We start from the raw sequence: 26,706 nt of genomic DNA, 5'->3' as shown, positions 1-26,706 counted from the left end.
GTTTACAACATGATGTTCACAATGACCTAACCTGGAATTGTCAGGTTGTTCTGCCACGTTCAAGAAGAATCGCTAGAGCAAAAGAGACATTGCAAACTCTTTCAGGGGTCACCGAAGGAGGACACCTTGTGAATCGGCAGAAGCAGCCAAGCCAGCGGCTTTCCTGCCATGGGGTTGGACAACGAGCAGCAAATTACAACGTGTACTGCAGAGACATGGATGGAGACCGGTATTCCTGCCCACCCCCAAGATAAGAGATACGTTGTGCCCTGTTGAAGACAACATAGCTCTTCGTGTCTCTTGCGAGTGTGGCAGCATCTGTGTAGGCCAGACAGTTTGCACACTTGCAGAGCAATGTACTGAGCACAAGAGACATTAAGCAAAGGGAAGTCCACAAGTCGGCCATAGCTGAGAATTGCCTTGCAAAAAATACAAAATACTTTTTGAAAACACAAGAGTCTTGGCTTGTGCGTCAACATACTGGATGTTGCTCTGGCCTCTCACACCACCTGACATCACATGGTCCCGTGGTGGGCCGGAGCAGCTATGAGGTGCCCACTGTATTTCATGTTTAAGAGAATTGAAATTAACACTTTATTGATTGAAAGTTCGTTTTGTACAAGAACTCAATTGTAGTAAGTAGTGTTGTCGACATGAGAAACTTTCTCTGTAAAGTATGTAACAAATTCAGTGTGAGATGCATCATATGGTGGACTGAGAATGTAGGGGGGACATGTGAGGCTCGTTATATGCTGCACGAATATAACCATCTGTCCATACTAAGAAAAGAAATTAATCTTTCAAGTAATTCTGTATTACAAATATAGAGTTATATGGTGTAATGCAGTCTGTTTCAGTTCTTTCTGTCTTTCCTTTCTTAATTTTGTGACTAGGTTTTGAATGAAGTATTATACAAAAACAACTGTATTGAAATGATAGGTTTGTCGTGTTTGTGTTAATTTTGCTGCTCTCTTCATATTTGGTTGATAATGGAATTATACCTACAACAAGTAGTACAGGAAGGTAAGCTACAACAAGTAGTACAGGAAGGTAATGGTGCTGATCTGAAATTAAACTGTGTATCGATTGTACCACAGAAAAATTAGGTGATATTGATAACCTGTCCTCCACTTCAAAAACTTTTTTCTCCGTATGTATTGTTCGAATAAATAGCAAGAGAATCAGTCAGTTATGGCAAAACTGTTTCATTTCCAAACTGGACAATTACACTTCTTGTGTTGCTGAAATCGGCCGCTATTTTTAATAATACATTCTTGGTTTCTCATTAAATGTCACCACTGTCACAGGTACCAGATACAATTGTAGTTGTTCAGCTGTTGCCAACTTTCTGTAACCTTTGCAGTCCAGTTATTAGACTCACCTTTCAGATTTGTGTATCCCAGACATGAGCACTTAACAATGCCATTACTGGTTTTGATTGACAAGCCGGGTCTCCCTAGAGTTAGGTGGTGGGGGAGTGGGTTGAGAAAGATTGTTAATGGAAGTGGGTTGCAGGTGAGTAACTAGAATTCTGACTATTAAGTGTGGCAGTGATAACATCCTCTTTAATGGAAAACAGAGTCTGTTATCAGTAGTAGTAGTTTTTTCAGAAAACACTACTTTTAGAGATAGATTGCCTTTCATTGCTGTGCTTAGTATGTCTTACAAAATCAATAGTGAGAACGGTTATATGACAAATTTTCTGGTATTTTGACACTGTTTCTTAAATTTTAATGGGTGGAATTTGTACAAAAATATGGCTGCAGTGACGATATGATAAAATATCGAAATGTGTGTTTGTGTTTGATACATTGATTGTATTCTTATTTTTGTGTAGGGCAAGGAGACAGCTACTAGAGTTACCATATACAAGAAGACAGACGAGACATACCAGTTGAAGCTGAAGACTTCAAGAACATTCTTTAGCGAAGTTAGTCACAAGTATGGAACGATGCCATTCAATCTCCGTGGCTTTGAAGATGACAAAAAAGCAAAATTAGGTGTAATGGAATGTGTGAATCACAAACTCATTGAACCTTTCCAGGTGCTTTATGAAAAGTCGGGTAAGTTATAAAAGGGGCAGGAAAATTGAAGCACATAATTCACGTAATCATATTACAGACCTGATTTTTCCATGTAGTGAGGAGAAGACAGTGTGGTATTAAATGTTAACCCCAAGAGAAGTGTGTGCATTAAATGAAACTCTACTGGTGGAAATAAATTCTGGAAGAAAATTACATAAAAGGAAATGGCAATTTTAAAGTGTTATAATAGATAGTATATTTTAGAGAAGAAACAAAAAGGGAAAATCATGGGCCTGGAGACGATTTGTGGGGAAAGAAAATACCTGAACAAGTTGGTTCAGTAATTTGACAGGTGACTCATATTTGAGAGCTGTGCACTTCAAACTCCCATCTGGCCATCCGCTTTTAGGCTTTCTGTGTTGTTTCCCTTAATTACCTGCTATGTATATTTGGATGGTTCCTTTTGAAAGACCATCACCAATTTTCTGCATATGCTTGTTCCTTTGAATGACAAATACCCATTTTCTGCTTGTGCTGTCTGTAGTGACCTTGTCATCAACAGTTGAAACCTGAAATTCTCCTTCCTTCCAACAAGCATAACAGATTCTTTGACAGTAGGTTGTGTGTGTTCTGCTGAACTGGTGGTATTCTGAGCATTAGTGAAAAGCTAAAACTGCTGGACGAGGATCTTAACTTGGATACCTGGGTTCAGGAGACAATGTGTTACTTCTTTTTTGTGTCCTCAGAACATACCCCCACAGTTACTTATGCAAAAAAGTCTCAATCATAAAATATCATTATTTAAAATAACTGTTTGCAGCATACAGTAGGCATCTTCAGACTGATTGCACTGTAAAGATTATAAAGCACGTAGTCATTAGATCAGTCAATCTTGCATAAAATATACAAAGATTAAACTAAAAAGGCATGTTGTTTTACCCTTTTGCTGGAGCTGGTGATGTGCAGAGTAGCTGCGTGTTGTCAAAGTAACTGCTGCTAGTGGCTGTACATGTTTGATAGTGTGCCAATTTGCTGCATCACACCAGCTGCAGCCAGTGGAATCTTACTATATGTAAAAATATTTATGATGTGCAAATGAAGTACATTGGAAAACTAACTGTAGAAATATAAGTATATCTTTATAAAACTTATACTGTTCAAATAGTTCTGGTCATTAATAAAATTGGTTAACTTTTAATAAACTTCATATACAAGAGCACCAATATGAAATGTCAAGCGAATGTTGAATGCCAGCTGGTGGTTCTTGCCGATAGCGATATATTGGCGGCTGCTTGTCAGAGAGCGTGGTGCAGCATGCTGTTGCCTGTGTGTTGTTGTATGCTGCCTATTGGCATCCAGAGACGATGGTATATTGTGCTGTTTACATGGAGACATTGTCCAGGTTTCCATTACCTTGGTAGAATTGCCGTTTTGCTTGAAATTTTCGGCATTGTGCATAGAGAATATAATGATTCATGAAAGATTGGGAGAATTGGATGACATTTACAACAATCATGTGCGAGTATCAGTGTAGCATGAGGGGAAATTTTTTTTTGGATAGTTAATTAAAATTTGTAGTAAGAGCTGTGTAGTTGTCGGTCGCAAAATACAGTGATGTTTCAAAAAGGTTTTTTTTTCTGTAATATACAGTGTCGGTATCTAATTTGCACTATTGAGCTTGAAAATCAAGAATCCATAGATTTTCTTAACTATCTCCAATAATGGTACACATTTTTTGTCACCTTTAGAAGCCAAACTATGACAGACGCAATCATTAATGCAAAATATTGCCAGCAGCCGAAATACGAAAAAGCTTTTTTCTATCTGTGCTTAACAGAATGCTAAAATTACCACTTACACTTGATCAATAACATAAATGAGATGAATTTTTGAAGCAAGTTGTTTATGCTAATAACTGTGATCCAAAATCATACATTCCCTATTTCAGAAAGTAAAACAAAAAAACCACAGATTCCCATAAAGACATAGTCTAAATCGCTGTAGCTCTGAAGTTTCCAGTAGAATTAACTTTTCAAAAATACCAACTTTATACCTGCAAATACCCTTTTAAATAAATTAAGACACTGTATTGGAAATGCCAATGAACACCTTCCTCACTCAGGTGTATGTAAACTGATGGGTGGTAACTGTGAAAAAAATATTCATTGGATGGGCTGGTTGTAATTTTAAAACACATTTTAAGGAACATATCTCCAGTATTTCACAAAATAAATCAATGTTCTGACAACACCTTTTTTTATAAGGAACACACAGTAGGTGACATCTCTGACTGCCTTAAAATATTACACACAAGCTTAAATGAGTTACTTTTGAACATACTTGAGGAGCTTGAAACTTTTATTCACAAGAAGAATAACTCTTAAATTCTTTTAAACAAACAGTTACTTTCCATCCCCAGAGGGTCCACAACTTTCATGTGTATATGTGCATGGCCAGCACAGGACCCTTCCCTTTCCATATCCTTCCCCCCTTTTCCTCCCCTCCCCTTCCTCTTCTCTTCGGGAGTGTTTTGTGCCTATGTCCGGAGACAGACGCTTGTGACTGTAAGACATAGTTTCTCTTCTTTCATCTACTGGAAAGTCTCTGTCCTTACTTTATCCTTCTCTTTTCCTTGGTTCTTCTCTTTACCTTCTTCTCCACTGCGGTGTTTGAGAATTCTTCTCTTCTTTCCTTTCCTTTTCTTTGTGCCTCCTTTTCTCTTTCATCTGAAGGCCAACCCATGCGTAGCCAGTGACAGGGTAACGCGTAATTCCCAGCCCCGGTTAGACAAGTAGGACACATACATACCCCTGGTAAAGGCTGGGCCCAGGGAGGTGTGATTACCCAAGCTGCTACCTTCTGAATGTACCAATTGGTCCCTCCGTCCGTTTTTTGTTAGGTGTGGACAATCACCTAAGGCGGGAGTGCCCTCAGTGAGGGCCCCAATAGGAAGGAGCGCTCCATCAGAGAAGTCGGTAATCATGGTGGATACATTCGCAATGCTTTCTTTTAATTCTAAAACTTCTGCCCACAGGAGAAATCTAGATGAGTCTCAGCCTCGGACAATTCTTCCATCAGTGCCAAAGTTCCTAGTTGTTTCTCGGTCTGACGAAGGTAGACTTCTCCCCAGTCAACCCTTTCATTATTCAGAAAGGCGTCGACACAATTGCAGGTTATGTAAAGTCTTGTTCCCAGGTACGAAATGGCACCTTGTTGTTAGAAATACAGTGCCCTGCAGGCACATAAATTGCTTTGAAGTAAACAGCTACACACTTTCCCTGTCCAGGTGAAAGTGCACCGCACTTTAAATTCATTGTGCGGGGTGGTTTATACAAGATAAGTTGACGGATTAGCCAATGAGGACATTCAACATTACCTGCCTGATCAGAGCGTAACGACCATACATAAAGTTATGAAAAGGAATTGGTATCGACCCGCACTCTCTTCTTGATGTTTGATAGAGTTTACCTTCCATTGAACATTAGGGTGGGATATGAGAATTTCAGTTCACCCTTACATCCTCAATCCTATGCATTGCTATCGGTGTCAGCAGTTTGGTCATACCAGCTAGTTGTGTTTCAATACGGCCATATGCTTTACAGGGATGCCCATGAGGGTGATTGTCCACCTCCATCCCCTTGTTGTATCAGCTGTATGGACGACCACGCTGCTTCCTCTAGGGATTGCCCTATTTTTAAAGATAAACAAATTATTCAGGAAATCCGAGTGAAGGAAAAGGTGTCTATTTGCTGCTCGTAAGTTATTCGCCAGTAGAAAGCCCACTGTGCTCCCAGCGGGTAAATATAGCACTGTCCCAGCTCTCCTCGACCTACTAAGGAGGTAGCCACGCAGATTTGCGATCTCACCTTCAGCACTACTGTCGGCAGAGCGGACATCCCAAAGGTCGCCCGTTCAACCTCCCCACTATCACTCACTCACTCTATTCTCAACCTTCATTGGCTCCTGCTAAATCATGGACCCCAAAATTGGAAGCCCGGACTTCCAAAAAAGAGCCTACTTTTGAAGATTTTTTTACGGACCTGGACCTCACAACCATCGACTCCTCCATCTTGATGTCCTGCTTCCAAGAAGACTCATAAGAAACGAAGTTTCTCTCCTCCTCCGTCACGGCATATCTCTCCTACAGCACTACCCTGTGGTAGCCATCCTCAGCTGTCTTCCATTGTTGCCAAGACACACTGCGGGTGGCCGATCACTGGTGGCAGGAGCTGCCCCCGAACAATCTATGAATCAGGATCTTCTGCCTTTGGCTGAATGCTGTTCCACACCATCTGCTGTCAGCTCTCGGTGGTCGTTGAGTTGACTGCAACCTTATGTGAATTATCCATTGGAATATCTGTGGAATTCACTCCAATTAGGATGAATTGTCGATCCTAGTACAATCCTACTCCCCAGTCTTCTGTCATCAGGAAACAAAGCTGTGTCCCCATGATTGCTTTGTCTTACCTCATTTCCAGTCAGTTTGGTTTGGTCTCCCCTCTGTTGATGGCGCTCTGGCACACGGGGACGACTCTTCTCCATCATACTATCCATTATCACCCAATCCCCTCAAACAGTTCCTTCCAAGCTGTCGCTGTACGTCTTTCCCTTTCTGGATACACCTTATCTCTTTATACCATATATATTCCGTCATCCACATCAATGGCAAGAGCCAATCTCTTTCATCTCCTTGGTTAGCTTCCACCCTCCTATTTGCCGGTTGGGGATTTCCAATGCCCACCACCTGCTTTGGGGATCTCAATGTCCTTGTCTGAGAGGCTCCCATTGATTGACCTCTTCTACCAACAGAGCTTGTTTGCCTCAACAATGGGGAACCTCGGCACTTAGAATGGTTTGCTTTTGCTGATACACTCAATTGACCATTTTCAATGTCTCCTTTGATTACAGCCATAACTGCCATCTATGTGCCCACAACGCTGGCAGCAGATGGACACTTTCCTCTTCTCTAACAACAAATGATGCCTGTCAGTTGCCTGGCATTGACAATCAGGTCACTCATGTTACGGAAGTTGTTCGTACAGCTGTGGAACGTTCAATACAGTGTACCTCCCCTTTGCCCCAGCGCCCCCCAGTTCCTTAGTGGAATGAGGCGTCCCGTGACGCGATACGTGAATGAGAGTTGAAATTTCTAACTCATTGGGTCAACACTTTGCTGAGATTTTGAGCTCTTCAAATTACCCACCAGCCTTTCTCCCAAAGAAACGAGCAGCGGAAGTGCAACCTCTTGCTTTCTCCTCTCAAAAACCGCGAAAGCTATAATACTGTTTTTTCTATGCAGTAACTCCAACACTCACACTCTTCCTCTCACTCTTCTGCCACGGGACCAAATGGCATCCACATCCAAATGTTCATACATTTATCATACTGTAGTTTGCATTACCTCATTCGCCTTTATAATCAAATTTGAACTGACAGTACCTTTGCAGAAGATAGTGAGAAGGTATCATCATTCTTGTTCCCAAACATGGAAAGGACAAACATCTCTCCTCTAGCTATTGCCCCATATCTCTCACGAGTAGTGTATGTAAGGTTTTGGAGACTGGTAAATTTCCATTTAGGCTGGTGACTGGAGTCCTGAAACCTTTTAACGCCTGCCCAATGTAGTTTCCGAAAGAATGGTTCCACAGATGACCCTCTTGTTGCTCTCTCCACTTACATCATGAACAATTTTCTCAGGAGACGACAAATGGTAGCTAATTTTTTTATCTGGAGAGTACATACGATACCTGTTGGAGATCAGGCGTCCTCTGCACACTGTTCTCTTGGGACTTTCGAGGTCGGCTACCTCTTTTCATCCATGAATTTATGACTGACTGGACATTTAAGGTGCGTATGAACACTACTCTCTCCCGCACTTTCTCCCAAGAAAATGGGGTGCCTCAGAGCTTCGCGCTAAGTGTTGTACTATTTGCCATCACTATAAATACAATTACAGATTGTCTCCTTCCCGATGTCTAGGGCTCCCTCTTTGTCGACGATTTTACAATCAACTACAGCTCTCAACAGACCAGCCTTCATGAACGACGTCTTCAAGGATGCCTCGATCGCCTCCACTCCTGGAGGATCGAAACCGGCTTCTGATTTTCTCCCAGTAAGACCGTCTGTAAATTTTTGGCGTCGTATGGAATTTAGTTTGCTTTCCTTACATCTAGGCCCTGTCGACTTTCCATTCGCGGACATCGCAAAATTCTTAGAACTTGTGTTGTACAGAAAACCGTGCGGTCTTCCCATGTTTCATATTTTTTCGGCTCCCTTAGTACACTCGAAATTGGACTATGGAAGTGTAGTTTACTCCTCTGCACAGCCGTGTATTCTTTGGTGCCTAGACTCTGTCCACCACCATTGATTGCATTTTGGATCTGGAGCTTTTTACACCAGCCCTGTGGAGAGCCGTTAGGCTGAGACTGCTGAACCTCCGCTGTCCAATTGGTGAGCTGTCCTCCTGAGTCGTTAACGCTGGTCATTGGTCTTCCATGCCTGCTCATCTGACCCATGCCCTTTTTTTCAACACCACCTTGGATTTAGGGTATGCAGGCTGCCCTTCCTCTCGACTACCACCGGGAGTCCACTTCCGTCAACTGTTACATTCCCTTTCCTTCCAATTTCTTAAAACTTTCTTGCCAAATGGGAGGACAGAGCCACCGTGGCTTCACCCCCGGACCTGGACCTGTCTTCTCCGTGATGTTCACCAGGTTTCCAAGGATAGCCCCCCCCCCCCAAGCGCCCCCCCCCCCCACCTCTCAGAGTTTGTCAGGCATTTGCTGCTCTATGTGCCTAAATGGAGGATGCCACATTTATTTGCACTGACGGCTCAAAGACCACCTTTTGTGTTGGGAGTGCCTGTATTGTTGGCGACACACCTATTACATTTTGGCTTCCTGACCAGTGTTTGGTTTTTACTGCGGAGCTTTATGCTGTTGTCTGGGCTGTTCAATACATCTGTCACCATATGTGAGTACAGTATATTATATGCTCAGAGTCGTTAAGCTCTCTTCTAAACCTCAAAACTCTTTATCCTGTCCACCTTCTGGCACCACCGGATTCGGACTGCCTCCACATGCTCCATTTGAGGGCATCTCTGTGGCATTTCTGTGGATGCCAGGGCATGTTGGTATCCACGGAAATGAGGCAACCGATATAGCGACAATGGCTGCAGTCTCACCACCTCAGCCCGCTGTTTTCATGGTTCCCTTTGCCTATCTACAGAGCATTTTATGCCGTTGCGTAGCTCTTTTATAGCACACACATTGGTCTGCACTTCCCAATAATAAATTATGGGACGTAAAATCTCATCCCTTTGCTTGGACCTCTTTGTCGCGGCCTGCTTGTCGGGAGGAGGTAATTTTAACAAGACTCCAGATTGGGCGCTGTCTTTTTAGCCATTGATATGTTTTAAGTTGTGATCCTCCCCCGCTTTGTCACCACTGCTCTCAACCGTGGACGTTGAGACACTTTTTACTTCAGTGCCTTATTTTAATCCGCTACATGCCTGTTTACGGCTTCCCTTTTGGCAGGTGACACGCGCTCAGCCGATGGCGACCTTGAGTTTGTGCCAGAGACATGACATCAGTCATTTGAAGCTCTTTTCGGAGAAAACCGCCCCCCTTCAATAGTTGTTTTCTAAGATTCTTCCATTTTTAGTTTCCTTCCTTATTGAGTTTTGCTCCCATTGCTGCTGATTCAAATTCTGGCTTTTTACATTTCACTAAGCCACATAATGGGTGCTTATGACCATAGCAGTTTTGTGCCCTAAAACCATTATAAATAAAAAAAGTTAATATTCACAAAATCTTTTTTTTTAATAATGTGAGGAGGATAGTTGTTTCTTTGTGTCCTCATTTGGTTAACTTATATAACAAATTTTTAAAAATATTTCACTGAACCTGTTAGATTCCACATTTCATTTTCTACCTGTTGACTCCGACACTTCTTTATATTTTATTTCCTAAATCTTTTACAAATGCCGACACTACATGTAACAAAACAAACAACTTTTAAAAATGCCATTGTATTTCTTTTACAACTGACACAGCCAAATTGCTCTTATAAATTTAACTTTTTTATCTGATTTTCTCACACATTGCAAATGTCATCTGATTCTCCCAGTCTTTTACAAATAGTGGTATTCTCTACACACAACGTTGAAAATTCCTAGCAAAATGCCAATTCAATCAAAGTAATGGAAATCTGGACACCATCTCCATGCAAACAGCATAATCTACAAACATTTTTCAGTGCCAATAGACAATATACAATGTCACACAGGCAACAGCATGTTGCAGCATGGTCTCTGACAAGCAGCGCCCAACACATCGCCATTTCCATGGAAATGGCATTGGCTTGGGGTACTGTCCAGCACCACCAGCTGGCATTCGATGTTCGCACAACCTTTTGTATTGGTGCACTTGAATTTAAAGTTTATTTAAAGTTAAATAAGTTTACTAATTACCTGTGCTATTGAAACACTTGAACTTTTATAATGATATGCATATACTGTACTGTTAGTTTTATATAAGAACGTAGGCATCCGCGACCGGGGTCATAGTGATTAAAATTCTTCTGGGTATTATGTCGCAGCATTGCTAAAAACTAACAACAATAATAAACTAAAACCAACATTTCGGCCAAATTGCAACGGCCTTCCTCAGGACACGACTGATTATGCATGGGGATAAGTGCTTCTATTTATTACAGACTATTGATGTCTGATGTCACTGTTGTAAATCTTTTAATTGGCCCTCTAATATGATTGGCTAGTCATGACGTAAGGGGAGATGGAAAGAAAGAGGCTATTAGTGGATGTCCATGTCGTCAAAAATTGGTAGCTGTACACCAATCAGCGATCGGCTTCTGGTTGGCAAGTTTTTCTCCTGGTGTGTGCGGAAGTGGACTGACAGATGCTCTACAGCTGTTTGTGCAGATAACGTCTGTGTCCCGTGTAGCTTCTGTCCCGCGACCGCTCACAGCCCGTTGGACTGGGATGGCCGGCAGCCAGGACACCGGGAGTTTGTAGCCATCTTCTCTGTTGATGTTGTCAGGCTGCTTAATAATTTCGATCGCCTCCCGTATTTTTGCTTCCTCGCATCCACGATTCTTTCGCCAGCACTCGGGCTTTGTGGAACCTGATAGGTTGTCCACAGTCAAGATTGTTTTCCGCTACCGCCGATTTATTATATTGTCGTAATCGTACATAGTTTTCATGTTCTACTACTCGTAACCTGACAGGTCTCCCTGTTTCTCCTATGTAGGCTGCTTCGCACTCACACCGTAGCTCGTAAATACCTGCAGTGTTAAGATTGTTGACTACATCCTTGGTGGAACCTATCATTTCACGGGTCCTGTGACTGCTTTGAAAAATCGGTTTGAAACCTCGTCGGCGGAGGATGTTGCCTAGCTGTTCACTGACACCTTTTACATATGGTAAGTGTACCAGTGGAAGCTTCTCTTCTGTGCCTTCTTCTCGTGTTCTGCTCCCTTTGGTTTTAGCTGCCTTTCTTATGATGTTATCATAGGTGTTGGCATGAAACGTGTTTTGTAGCTCCTTTAATTCTTCTTTGATGTTATTTTCATCTCTTATCCGGTAGGCTCGGGCAGTTAACGTATGCAGAACAGAATACTTTTGAGCTGGGTGGTGGTGGCTATCCGCCAAGGATGTAGTCAACAATCTTAACACTGCAGGTATTTACGAACTACAGTGTGTGTGGAACTGCCTACATAGGAGAAACAGGGAGACCTGTCAGCTTACGAGTAGCAGAACATGAACTCTATGTACGTTTACAACATAATAATAAATCGGCGATAGTGGAACACCACCGTGACAGCGGACAACCTATCAGGTTCCAGGAAGCCAGAGTGCTGGCGAAAGAATCGTGGATGCAAGAACACAAAATATGGGAGGCGATCGAAATTATTAAGCAGCTTGACAACATCAACAGAGAAGATGGCTACAAACTCCCGGTGTCCTGGCTGCCGGCCATCCCAGTCCAACAGGCTGCGAGCGGTTGCGGAGCAGAAGCTATACGGGACACGGACGTATCTGCACAAACAGCTGTAGAGCAACTGTCCGTCCACTTCCGCACACACCAGGAGGAAAACTTGCCAACCAGAAGCCGAACACTGATTGGCGTACAGCTACCAATTGTTGACGACATGGACATCCACGAATAGCCTCTTTCTTTCCATCTCCCCTTACGTCATGACTAGCCAATCATATTAGAGGGCCAATTAAAAGTTATAAAACAGTGATGTCAGACATCGATAGTCTGTAATAAATAGAAGCACCTATCCCCATGCATAACCAGTCGTGCCCTGAGGAAGGCCGTTGCAATTTGGCCGAAACGTTGGTTTTAGTTTATTATTGTTGTTAGTTTTTTTTAGCAATGATACGACATAATACCCAGAAGAATTTTAATCACTGTTAGTTTTTATACCTCTGCATGTCATAAATATTTTTATGTAGAAAAAGATCCCTTTGCCTGCAGCTGATGTAGTGAAGTAAACTGGCACCCAATCGAGCACTATTTAACACTTGACAGTGCAGCCACAAGTGGCAGTTATTGTTTTGGCAGCATGGATCTACTTAGCACATTGTCAGCTCCAGCAAATGGTTAAATTGTCATGTCGTTTTAGCTTATTCTTTTTATATTTTGTGTAAGACTGACTGACCTAATCACCATGCACTTTGTATAATCTTTACAGGGTAATTAATATGAAGATGGCCGAAACCAGTCATTTTAAATAACTGATACTTTGCGATCGTGACTGTTTCTTCATAAGTAATTCTGCCTAGAATGATCACTGATACTCCCAACCATATTGGTTGAAATCGTACTTCATAGTTCCAACTTAGGTACACAATTTTTCCACATGTGGTCAAACACAACTAAAGAGTGGAAGTATCATACTGGGTTGAATTGTGATTCTAATGAATTTAAATCTGAAGTTCTGAAAAGGTAAAGATTTCATCCACCTTGAAGGATGGTTTCAAAATCTGTACCTTATTATGCTCGATCCTCTAGGAGACAATATACCTTTCCTTTCTCCGTCACGGGAGCAGACTTGCCCAGTCAGTTGTGGGAGGACCCACATGTTATATTAATTTGAACAATGCTGCACTTCGGCACATTCAAATTTGCCGTTTTTTTTTTTTTTTTTTTTTTTTTTCTAGCCATGAATATGGTCATCTTTATGTATCAATTACTCTTTTCTCACCAAGGTGTTTCCATTTCTGCTACATCACTGGTAGTTTCTGCTACTATTTTGATTGCCACCAATAGTACACAAGTACAGAAAACTCAGTGTTTGGAATTCTTCTTTTATGCATTGTTTTCTCGGACTGCATATACATCATCCTATTTAGAGAGGCTCTTTTAGTTCTCGTTGTAGAGTGTTTTTTTTACATTCAACGAACAGTCTCTCTCCATGTATGTGAGATTATAAATTTAGGCACGAAGGTAATAACTTACTGAGCAGTAGAAGTGTGAAGTTGTCAAGACACAAAAAAGAACAAGAACTTTGCCAGCTCACACACACACACACACACACACACACACACACACAGTTTGACTGTCTGAATCGGTTAGGTCAGATTAACAGTAGTAGTATTTGCTGTGATCTTGTGTAAGGATTTTTGGAATTTCTTATTTTACTGCCATTCTTTTGTGATAGAAAACGTTTTTTGACACATTGCAATCTAAACTTGTCTTTTCTGTCTCCCCCAGGTGAATTTGTTGCGCACTTCAAGTTCACTGTGTTACTGATGCCTAATGGTCCTCATCGCATAACGGGATTGCCATTCGAACAGGAGCTGTATCAGTCGGAACTTAATGTGGATGACCCAGATTTAAAGGTAAATGAGAAATGTTTGTATTAGGAAGACTAAAAGCTGAAGAAATAAGATTGTCATTTTGTGTGTGTCCATTACTCAAATGAAAACACTCACTGCTGCCAAACAATGGAAACTCCAGGTAGGAGTATCAGCAATGTATTAAAAGACAGATTGTTACTTACCGTAAAGGAAGACACACAAAGTTGCACATGGGCACAATTAAGACATTTACATATAGCTTTTGTCCACAGCCTTAATCAGTAAACACACACACACACACACACACACACACACACACACACACACACACACACACACACTTTCTCTCTCTCTCTGTCTGTGAAGGCCATGGTGAGATCCCCAGCATATTAACGAAGAATACCAACAGTACTATCAGTTGTTGCCAAATTCATATTAGCACTTTCTGTTGCTCTAATACTAGTATTAGACATCTAATTGTAAGAAGCGGAAAGAGCTTGAGGATTTCAAACTGTGCTCTGCTTCTGTTCGTAAATTTGAAGAGAACATTGCACATAAAATAGAAACCTAAGTTAAACAAAATATTTATTGATTGAACAGTCCATTGGTGTACTGCCAGTGCACTCTGTCAACCTAGCACAATGTTTCTACAGTCAGTAGATCACTGAAATATTGCACATGCTGGACAGTGAAGCACTAGCATATTCATGGTCTTCCGGATCAACTACTACATTAGGAGAAATTTCAGAAATAACAAAAGTGATTCTTTATTGATATTACAAGGTAAAAGTTCTATCTGCTGAGGGTTGATGCGTACATCAAGAACATGGTGAATTGATGGAAAAATCTGGTGCGTGTGGTGGTGGTCCCAGTCTACAGGAATGTGACAAAACAGCAATCATTGTTTTGGAAAACCAAAATTTGTAAATAAGTTGTTTTCGATAAGCAGCTTACCTTTGTATATATTTAATACAGTTGAATGTTCCACAGGTCAGTATTTATTTTTTTCCCTCTCACACTTTTCACAAATAACATGATGATGATAGCAGCGCATACTAATCTGCCGAACTTTTTTGGATATAGATCAATTCTTTTATACTCCCATTAGCAGAACCAGCCCTGTATTGAGACCAGTGCATACCAAGTGGTCCTTTTTGTGCTGTAAGGCATTTAGCCATTGCTGGTACGTAGTAAAGTGCATTCATTTGGCGAGTTCTCTGCTAGTGTGATAGGTTCTTACGACATTTTGATGTGTGCCAAATCTCTATCCTTATCCAGAGATGATTGAGTTTCATACTGGTTGTTAATGATACTGCAAATTATTTTAGTCTTAATAGTGTAGGTGTGTGAAAGTACTCGTTGTTGTTGTTGTTGTTGTTGTTGTTGTGGTGTTCAGTCCTGAGACTGGTTTGATGCAGCTCTCCATGCTACTCTATCCTGTGAAAGCTGCTTCATCTCCCAGTACTTACTGCAACCTACATCCTTCTGAATCTGCTTAGTGTATTCATCTCTTGGTCTCCCTCTACAATTTTTACCCTCCACGCTGCCCTCCAAAGCTAAATTTGTGATCCCCTGATGCCTCAGAACATGTCCTACCAACCAGTCCCTTCTTCTTGTCAAGTTCTGCTACAAACTCCTCTTCTCCCCAATTCTATTCAATACCTCCTCATTAGTTATGTGATCTACCCATCTAATCTTCAGCATTCTTCTGTAGCACCACATTTCGAAAGCTTCTATTCTCTTCTTGTCCAAACTATTTATCGTCCATGTTTCACTTCCATACGTGGCTACACTCCATACAAATACTTTCAGAAACCACTTCCTGACACTTAAATCAATACTCGATGTTAACAAATTTTCTTCTTCAGAAACGCTTTCCTTGCCATTGCAAGTCTACATTTTATATCCTCTCTACTTCGACCATCATCAGTTACTTTGCTCCCCAAATAGCAAAACTTCTTTACTACTTTAAGTGTCTCATTTCCTAATCTAATTCCCTCAGCATCACCCGACTTAATTCGACTACATTCCATTATCCTCGTTTTGCTTTTGTTGGTGGTCATCTTATATCCTCCTTTCAAGACACTGTCCATTCCATTCAACTGCTCTTCCAGGTCCTTTGCTGTCTCTGACAGAATTACAATGTCATCGGCAAACCTCAAAGATTTTATTTTTTTGTTCTCCATGGATTTTAATACCTACTCCGAATTTTTCTTTTGTTTCCTTTACTGCTTGCTCAATATACAGATTGAATAACATCGGGGAGAGACTACAACCCTGTCTCACTCCCTTCCCAACCACTGCTTCCCTTTCATTTCCCTTGACTCTTATAACTGCCATCTGGTTTCTGTACAAATTGTAAATAGCCTTTCGCTCCCTGTATTTTACCCCTACCACCTTCAGAAGTGAGAAAGAGAGTATTCCAGTCAACATTGTGAAAAGCTTTCCCTAAGTCTACAAATGCTAGAAACGTAGGTTTGCTTTTCCTTAATCTTTCTTCTAAGGTGAGTCGAAAGGTCAGTATCGCCTCATGTGTTCCAATATTTCTACGGAATCCAAACTGATCTTCCCTGAGCTCGGCTTCTACCAGTTTTTCCATTCATCTGTAAAGAATTCGCGTTAGTATTTTGCAGCTGTGACTTATTAAACTGATAGTTCGGTAACTTTCACATCTGTCAACACCTGCTTTCTTTGGGATTGGAATTGTTATATTCTTCTTGAAGTCTGAGGGTATTTCGCTTGTCTCATACATCTTGCTCACCAGATGGTAGAGTTTTGTTAGGACTGGCTCTCCCAAGGCTGTCAGTAGTTCTAATGGAATGTTGTCTACTCCGGGGGCCTTATTTCGACTCAGGTCTTTCACTGCTCTGTCAAACTCTTCACGCAGTATCATATCTCCCATTTCATCTTCATCTACATCCTCTTCCATAATATTGTCCTCAAGAACATCGCCCTTGTATAGACCCTCTATATACTCCTTCCACCTTTCTGCTTTCCCTTCTTTGCTTATAACTGGGTTTCCATCTGAGCTCTTGATGTTCATACAAGTGGTTCTCTTCTCTCCAAAGGTCTCTTTAATTTTCCTGTAGGCAGTATCTATCTTACCCCTAGTGAGACAAGCCTCTACATCCTTACATTTGTCCTCTAGCCATCCCTGCTTAGCCATTTTGCACTTCCTGTCGATCTCATTTTTGAGACGTTTGTATTCCTTTTTGGCTGCTTCATTTACTGCATTTTTATATTTTCTCCTTTCATCAATTAAATTCAATATTTCTTCTGTTACCCAAGGATTTCTACTAGCCCTCGTCTTTTTACCTACTTGATCCTCTGCTGCCTTCACTACTTCATCCCTCAAAGCTACCCATTCTTCTTCTACTGTATTTATTTCCCCCATTCCTGTCAATTGCTCCCTTATGCTCTCCCTGAATCTGTACAACCTCTGGTTCTTTCAGTTTATCCAGGTCCCATCTCCTTAAATTCCCACCTTTTTGCAGTTTCTTCAGTTTTAATCTACAGTTCATAACCAATAGATTGTGGTCAGTGCCCACATCTGCCCCTGTAAATGTCTTACAATTTAAAACCTGTTTCCTAAATCTCTGTCTTACCATTATATAATCTATCTGATACCTTCTAGTATCTCCAGGATTCTTCCATGTATACAACCTTCTTTCATGATTCTTGAACCAAGTGTTAGCTATGATTAAGTTACGCTCTGTGCAAAATTCTACCAGACAGATTCCTCTGTCATTTCTTACCCCCAATCCATATTCACTTACTATGTTTCCTTCTCTCCCTTTTCCTACTCTCGAATTCCAGTCATCCATTCTGCTTTCCCTTCTTTGCTTAGAACTGGTTTTCCATCGGAGCTCTTGATATTCTTACAAGTGGCTCTCTCTTCTCCAAAGGTCTCTTTAACTATAGTTAAATTAACAGCATTTAAAATTTGGCATTACTTAAAGATTAAGCCATCTAGTGTACATTGGAAAAAAAACACCCACTCACCCCACCCACCCGACTGCAGCTTTGCTTTTCCACTGTTCCTTCTTTCGGCATTTCTGGTCCCCCTTGAGATTTGACTTCCCATCAAAATGGTTTATGTAATGAGATCCATTTCGGGAAGAACTCCTTCCTTAGCATCTTCAGTGTGGGTTACTCTTGCTTCCTCTCCTTGTTTGTTGCCATAGCCTCTCAGCCATTTAAATTTCCACCACTCCTCCACAACCCCTGCTACCCCACTACATTCGTTGCTCAACTTTTTGGGGCTTCAGAACCCCAAGCAACAACAGCTGTGCCAGGTGGCCCTTGCGTTTGCTGTGTGGTGCCCACAGAGTAAGCCCTTGATTGGAGTAGGTGGTACCAGGGTGGATGCTCTGCATATGAAACGTGCAAAGCTCCATGCATCTGGCTGCACTTCCATGGCCGTCTCTTCAGATAGGAACGATTCTGTGCTCCTACTTTTGCTTCCTCGACATTCCTGTCTCTGGTTGCTCCCTGGGATGAGAGCCAGTCTTGGCAATTTGAAGCGAAACTCTTTCCCCCTTAATTGGTGTGGTCCAGGACAGACAAAGCCCTTTGCCAGTACCGAACCTGTCTTTTTTTAAGGATACATAGGAGATAAGTTTGGTGAAGTTGACTCCTTTAATAAGATGTGATTTGGTTCCCTTCTGATCAGCTTCCTTTTGTGCTTGTGAGTGCTTAGGAGATATCCTAGTGAGCATTACTCCTCACCAGTCCTTGAATATGACACAGGACATTTTCTACAGGGCCTCTTCTTCAATCTAATGAGGACTCAGGACTAATCTAGTATGGTGTGGCATTCATTTCATCCAGGGAGTCCAAAGAGGTCCTAAGAACAATCATGTTGATACTGGCACTTTTATCCTGGCTTTTGAGTATACCCTTGTGAAAAAAGTCAGTTACAGTTTATCATTACTGCTTGATGTAGACGACTCCTGTTTGTGGCAACTGTGGCCACCCTGTCCATGTGGGGAGGCCTTGCACACCACCACCCGAGTGAGTGAACTGTTCCAGCCCATGTCTCATCGCTCCCCAGATTACTCAATCTATATAAAGGCAGGGAAGACTCAGGAATTAAAGACTCCCAACCATTTATCCTGAGGCACTATAGAAATTCGACCGTGTCCATCAGGCATCTCTAATGTCTACCGTTGCTACTGTGGAGTTCTTTTCTCCTCCTCTCTCTTCCATCCTGCCACCTTCCCTTTCCTCCTCCCTGATGGTTCCCATTCCCTCTCTACATGGAACTTCCCCTACTCCTTGGCCAGAGAAGAAACTCTCCTCTCCAGCCAGGGTCAGATCTGACATTTGTGCATGGATGTCACCCATCCTTACTGATGACACACTGAATCGGCACAGTGATTGATTCTGACCTGTTGGATGTCCATCTGGACTTTTGTACTGCTCTCCTCCAAAGGAGCTGTAATGGTTATTATCACCACCTTCTGGAATTGCAGCCTTTTCTGTCTCTTTGCTCTACTCTGTAGCTTGTGTTGTATTGCAGGAATCTCATATCATAGATGCTCAGTCACTGAATCTTTGTGGTTTCCAAGGCTTCTGCTGGAACTGGGTCAGCCCTTTGCAAGCCTAGAGTGGTGTCTGTACGTAGGTGTGTATGGACATTATTAGTTCCTAGGTTCCTCTTCAAACTGCACTGGAAGTGGTGGCCATTAGAATGTATTTGTACTCTGCAGTAACAGTATACAGACCTTATCTGCCCCCTGACTGGCCTCCTACACTTCCTTCAGTTTATGCCTGCCTCCAACAGCTCCCTCCTCAACCCTTCATTTTCTGTGGGGATTAGAACATCCATAAACCTCTATGGCATGGTACTACAATGACTGACAGAGGGAGGACTGTAGAAACATGCTGGCAAGGCTTGACCTTTCTTCTCAATACTGGAGCCCCCACAATAAGTGTCACACGACACTTTTTTGGCTGTTGATCATTCCATATGGAGCCCTGGATACACATTCCCTCCATTCAACAGGGCGTTCATGATGATTTGTGTGACCGGATTTTCTTATATTTTCTTCGGCGTCATTTGCCTGTGCGCCTTCCCAGGTGGGTCTTTACTAACACGGACTGGGGATGGCAGCCAAGGTAAAAGCACCCAACTGCTCCTCCACACGAAAGCATTGACGAATCTGTACAGAATTTGACTGACACCATCCTTTCAGCAGCTGCTTCAGCAATGCCTCCTTCCTCGGATCTCCCTGATGGAAGACTGTGCCTTGGTGGACCCTCGAAATTGCTGCAGCTATTAAAGACTGCCATCTTGATCTCCATGTTACAAAACTGTCTGTGTTTATCCATCTCTCGAGCACCTCCTTACCTTTAAATGGCTTTGTGTCTGGGCCCTTTACCTAATTAAATTTTAGATATGGATTTGTTGGGAATGGTATGTTGCTGCCATAGAGCTACATACTCCCGCTTTGCAGATATGGGCAAAGATCAAGCAAATTTTTGGCCACCGTCCTACTACAGGTGTCTGGGTATTCCCTGAGCAGTGTTATCCTCACCAGCTCAGATACTGTCACTGAGGATTTTGCTCAGTGTTTCGCCCAGGCCTCAGCATTGGTCCACTATCCATCCAAATTCCATCATCTCAAACGCTGTCTGTAATGACTCCGTTTTCCCTGCTGTCGCCCGGAGCCCTATAATGCCCCGTTTAGCAAGCAGGAATTCGCCACTGTCCTTGCTCTCCATCCTGCCATGGCTCCAGGATCAAACCGGGTGCACATTCAAATGCTTCAGCATTTATCTGTGGCTAGCCAAAATCACATACTTGACCTTTTTAACCGTCTCTGAAGCTAGGGGAATTACCTTCCCAGTGGTGAGAAAGTGTAGCCATACCAATGTTGACATTGAGTTAACTGCCTCCTCAGGTGGACAGCCATTGTGCAATCAGTTTAACCATTGCCCCCTGCAAGTTACTTGAATGTATAATAAGTTGGAGGCTGTGTTGGATGCTCGAATACCAGCAGGCATGTTGGTTGCATCTCAAAGTTTTGATGCCTCAGCAATACCAACTGGTTTGTGGATCCCTCTACTCTGCTCGGGCTCTACAAAGCATTGGTCCAGTGCCATCTAGATTACAGGAGTCTCGCATATGGTTTGAGTATCACCTTTGACATTACAGATGCTACCTTCGGCAACCCTTGGTTTTAACTATCCCTAATTCTTTCTGCGCTCAAACAGTGTGTGCCCTCGGTGGTCTTTGTCTGGACCCTGTGTCATGTTGGGAATGAACTTGATGACAGGCTGGCCAAATTGGCTATGGCAAGCCGTCTCATGAGATCTGGTGTTAGGCCTTTGAACGGTATTAGTCAAGTTCTAAGGATTTAGAATGTGGAATGACATACTGTAACTTCACTGAACAACCTATGAGTGGTAAAAAAAAAGCACTCTGTCTTCAGGCCTCAAGTGGCCCATCGGGACCATCCGACTGCCGCGTCATCCTCAGTTAAGGATGTGGATAGGAGGGGTGTGCAGTCAGCACACCGCTCTCCCGGTCATTGTGATAGTTTTCTTTGACCAGAGCCGCTACTATTCAGTCGAGTAGCTCCTCATTTGGCATCATGAGTCTGAGTGCACCCTTATGGGTGGTAAAGGACACTACAAATTCATGGAGGTCCTCTGTATGGGCCTCTTGTAGGTCTCCATCATCCTTTGCTGGCTGACATCGGCCATATTTGGCTGACTCATGATCATATCAGTCATGAGGATCCACTCAAATGTTGTTGTGCCCATTTAATGGTGGGCTTCGTTTTGATGGACTGTCATAACCTAGCTGCTCTGCGGCAGATACTTAATTTTCCTGACTCGCTACCCCTGGTGGTAGAGGATGATGCCTCAGTGGCTCATCTGGTTTTATGGTTTATTCGTGAAAGAGGTTTTTATCACTCTAAGGGAGGATGCCTCAGCCTTGTCAGCTCACTGAGGGGTTCGCAGGATGCCTTACCACCTATCTACTGACCAAGCAGTGACAGGTGGGCTTGGTGGTCTGCCCCAGCCGTCACCCTACCCGGTCTCTTGCTTTTCTTCCCCTTTCTTAAGTGTTCTGTTTTACTTGATGTTCTTCTGTGTTTTCCCGTGCTTCTCTAATCTCTTCTTGTCTATTTCATCAGTGTTTTCTGTGGGGTGCCACTGTAAGTGGCGGGAGGGTATGTTCCCCATCACACTTTCTACCTTTGGGGTTTTCTTTCCTTCAGTTTAGTGCACTAGGCCATGGTTTTGGTGACTTGGAATCCCAGGTAAGAGGGACCGATGATCTCATAGTTTGGTCCTTTCAATCGTTAAACCAGCCAACCAACCAACCTATGAATGGTCTCCACTCAACTGTACTTTTCATTTCCACTGCCTCATCTCTCTTCTAATTCTGTATCTATCCACCTCTTCTCTCTCTCTTACTGCCACTCCTCTTGCTGGCCATCATTATCTCCTCTTTATTTGGCTCCCATTGTTAATGTCTCATCACTCCCCCCCCCCTCCCCCCCCCCCCCCCCCCCCTCTCTCTCTCTCTCTCTCTCTCTCTCTCTCTCTCTCTCTCTCACTCTCACTCTCACTCTCTCTCTCTCACACACTCACACTCACTCACTCTCACTGTCTGTCCTACCATCACTGTCCTTTCTCTCTTCCACTGTCACTGTCACTGTCCCTGCTATTGCATCCCAAAATTTTTGGTGAGGATAGTGGAATAGAGATGGAGGCAGCTGGTTCCCCATTTTTCTGTCAGTGTTTTAAAGAGGAACATATTTGCCTTTTTTGTACTCTAACAGGAATATTTTTCCTCTGGTGTGCTGCTTATATAAAGTGAATTCTATAGGTTGGTAAAGTTTAGACTCTTTATATACTTCGACACTTGTAAACTGCAAATAAGTATGCGTAACGTAAGGTTAACACACAATCATGTGCTTTATATTGTTTCTGGATACTTCGCATACAGATCGCAATTCATCAATAATGCCTGGCTTTTGATTTGTATCTTAAGAGTAGAAATGTTATTTTATGGAATATGCAGTCCTATCAGTTTAACATAATTTTTGGCTGTCACTGTAAGTTCTCTTTAGACATATTAAGACTATTTTCTCGCCCTGCCCCCTGCAGTACCACTTTGAATGTATTTGTGTAGGTGTGAAAATCACATTATACAGAGACATGCATCATGAAGTATTTTTGGTGGTCTCAGAATGCTTGTGATGACCTTGAACCTCTGGAGCATGGTAACAGATATTCAAGTAGTTTCGAACATTCCTGGCAATATCATCTTCATAACTTACAGTAAATATTTCGATGATATGCCATGAATAGAAAGTATAGGAATGCCTATTATCACAATTCTACTTTCTATACCCAAAAAGTCATGGTTTTTCGGAATTTACTCAGGAACTGCTCATTAACAAGTGGTACTTTTGTAAGCCACCTAAGGTCCGACCTAAACCAGACATAATGCAAGAGAACCAACCTATTTGTTGAATTTGCCCACTGGAGTAAGTATATAATGTTTAAATATTGATCCTATACTGGATAGCTACAGTATGCCCACCCTTCTGATAGTTACACAAGTGGTTGCTAGGGCAAGAGCTATCCAGAACTCTGGCCGCCTTTATCTCTGCAGTCAATAGAACCCAAGATGTGATGCCCTGAACAATTCCATTTTTGTGCACAGCTATTTGGAACATATCGCTGCTGTGCACTGTCGTGCATGGACCGATATCATGTCAGCGGCTACAGCTGTTACTAGAATGGAATTCATTGGAAGTAGGTTGTTTCTGTTTGACAGCACATCTAGAACAATATTCTTTATATGGAAAGTCAAATTAGATCAGGCTTCAGTAACTAGCGGTTAACCAATACTAGTACACTGCTGCCCCCAGATTTATTACATGAACATTTTTTGAAACTCTCTGATTTTGCATTGTGCCGCTGAAAACTGTGTATTTCATGTTATTTTCCACTTTGTTTATACGAAATGTTCCTGTTCCTCATTATTTGCTATGGGACAATTTTCACAAAGTGCAGTGGGCAAAACACATATTGCCAGCCGACTTCCTGCTGTTAATCTTAGCCAGGGAATGCCTAACATGTGTCGCAGTGTCACTTGAAAAATGTAAACTAACACATACTTGTAATCACAGTACCATATGGTGTCCTGTAATTATAAGTAACACAATACTACTTTTGCTCCAGTTAAAACTTCCAAAATGCCAAATTTTATACGCTTTGTTTTGCTGTTTTCATTTGTGGATGACAGGATTTGTTTGTAGTTTCAGGAAACAAATAAGCCTGGTGGTTATGAAAACCAACAACGAACATTTTTCTTTCACTTTGTTCCCAACTGTGTCGTCAGTTTCGCTTGTATCAACCGTGTGACAGTGGGAGAGTCTGCAATAATAACTAGACAGTGAAATTATTAAACAATACTGCGGATTTATAAGTTACATATGCTACACATCTGATTATATTGACAGAAGTAAACATTCAGTTCATGCATCTAACATATTGTACCCTTCATTTCATGTGACACTTTGTCGTAGTTTGGACATTTTTTGTCACATTCATTTTGACTGTTACTATGAAATTTGTTTCAGGCCCTGCTGAATACCTCTGCTAATCCCAAGACAGCAAAGAAGAAGAAAAAGAAGGCAGAAAAGGCAATTTTAAATGACGCGCCTGTAGAGGTTGAGGGAGAAGCATAACATTTGTGCTTTTTTAAAAAATGTGGCTTGGATAATTGGTTCCGTGAACTTCAAAGAAATTTGTTCTGGACTTCGAATCGTGGAACGAGATTACCACTGAGCACTTTTAGTGTCAATCTTCCTGGACATCTGTTAGTTGGAGGAGATATGTACTTGCTTTTTGCCCTTCCTTTAAAGAAAAGAGAGAAATTGTTAACGTGTTGTGGCGTTAAAATCTAACCTCTAAACTCCTTCAGCCTTCTGTTTTTGTATGTGTGAGTGTGACGAAAAGAAAAATCCATTACATCAGAAACTGTAATGGTTATGTGCAGTGGCTTTCCTGCGAAAGCTAATAAAGTTTTATTTTATTCTGAAACGACAGCGAGAGTTCTCGTAGTTGTGTGCATATTTTGTTTTCAGGCAGTTGTGTGCGTAATAAATCTGTCACTTTTTACAAACTGTTGAAACAGTGAAAAAATTACTTTGTCCCAGAAACTTCGGTGGACAGGAGTCTTCTTGTTTTTCTTTTAGACAAGATAAAATAACGATGTGATATCGATATAGGTACTCGATGACATGAATTCACATTAGGCACTTGTCTTTCCAGGGAAGCGTAGCATGGAATGTGAAGTTTGGTTACTGCCTGTAAATAATAATGATACAAGGATTTTTTTTATTTTTCATTATGCTTCATTTACACTGTGGTATGCTTGATGTACTTTTTTCCTGTTGTGTGTACTTACAGAATTTCGGGTTAACTGAGAGTGTGTCTATGTGGAATGTATTTTCTTTTTAAGAATATTGCTCTGTACAACCATTAGATAAGTTTGTGGACACTAATGTAATTAAAGTATTACTATTTTTCAACTGAGAAAAATGCTCTCAGGAGGAGATAGCCTATTGAATTTGAAGATGTGTGCAAGTAAACGAGCTAATGGTACCTCCAGCCCAGTCAGATTTTGCAACATATAATAGGAGCCTCATGCACAATAAGTGATATTGACTAATTATTTGTTATTTCTTGGTTAGGTTTTGGTTTGAGATTTGTGCGATCTCTTAGTAATATGTGATAGTTTGAGTGAGTCATAAAAAAGTGCTTGTGTTGGAATCCAAATAGTTGTATTTTTTAATACCAGAAAACTAAATTTCTTTTGAGGAAGAGAGATTTGATTAAATGTTGTCTGTGTTTAATTTTTTATCACATGTGAACTGCTATATTTTCTTGTAAAGAATCCTCTACCCAGTCCTCCCTACCCTAGCTCCCCCCCCCCCCCCCCCCTCTCTCTCTCTCTCTCTCTCTCTCTCTCTCTCTCTCTCTCTCTCTCTCTCTCTCTCTCTCACTCTCTGTGCATTCTGAGTTCTCTAAAAGATCCATAATTTCATGCTTGAACTGTTCCTAATACTCACACAATCATAACATCACATAATTTTCCTCTTAATCTGTGGCATTATGTAAAATGTGTTTTGAAAAGGTGACATACAAATGTACAAACAGGGAAGTCATAAGTCATGCAATTAATCACTGTTCTGTAAAAGTATATTCTTTGTGGAGGGAACAAAATACTGATAATTATCTTGAGAGTAGAGCTAGTGCTGAAATATTTTTCCGGTCAACCAGTGTCACGATTCACAACAATTTTCATTACTCACTTTACAGTCTTGTGCAGCAAAAAGTGTTTTTTGTGTCAATGTGAGCAGGAATAATTTGGTTTTATATTTTGGTTATTGTATGTATGTGTGTGGGGAAAGGAACATACAGTGCCTCACAGCTTTGTCAGTATTTTTGTTTGTATGAGCATAAATGTGAAATAACAAACACACTGACAATCAAATACATCATCTTAAAATTATAATAAAGAAACATGACTGCTAGTTGACAGAAATGCAAACTTTGTTTCATTTTCAGAGTTCAGCATGGGATTTCGCACGTTATTGTAATGATGACCTATGCAGATGATAATGAGAAGCAAGAGGAAAGATGTAAAATTTTGGTATGTCATTTCAGCTGTTAGTTGGGTGACAACTTTTAATACAGAATCTTGTGTTTCTGGGACACACAATTGTGACTGAACATGACTCCATCAATAGGAAAAGGCAAATGCCAGGACAGGTCCTATAGTTACCTCACAGGAAAAGTGTGTATTGATCCTTGTCAGTA

General features: G+C 41.6%; 1 protein-coding gene across 1 annotated transcript in view; it reads left to right on the top strand.

Moving 5' to 3' along the window:
- The window catches only part of LOC126428132 (proliferation-associated protein 2G4), a 61,690-nt gene extending 35,259 nt beyond the window's left edge, over window positions 1-26,431 (top strand). The window contains exons 6-8 of the mRNA XM_050090035.1: window positions 1,838-2,063; window positions 13,766-13,893; window positions 24,462-26,431. Of these exons, the coding sequence (XP_049945992.1) occupies window positions 1,838-2,063; window positions 13,766-13,893; window positions 24,462-24,569 (462 nt within the window). The 3' untranslated portion in view covers window positions 24,570-26,431. The remainder of the gene's footprint in view (window positions 1-1,837; window positions 2,064-13,765; window positions 13,894-24,461) is intronic.
- Window positions 26,432-26,706: the final 275 nt, after the last annotated feature.

Source organism: Schistocerca serialis, chromosome 12, assembly GCF_023864345.2.
Source record: "Schistocerca serialis cubense isolate TAMUIC-IGC-003099 chromosome 12, iqSchSeri2.2, whole genome shotgun sequence".
NCBI classification, from domain to species: Eukaryota; Metazoa; Arthropoda; class Insecta; order Orthoptera; family Acrididae; genus Schistocerca; species Schistocerca serialis.
The sequence above is the reverse complement of the archived record's forward strand: the minus strand, read 5'-3'. Positions and strand labels throughout refer to the sequence as shown.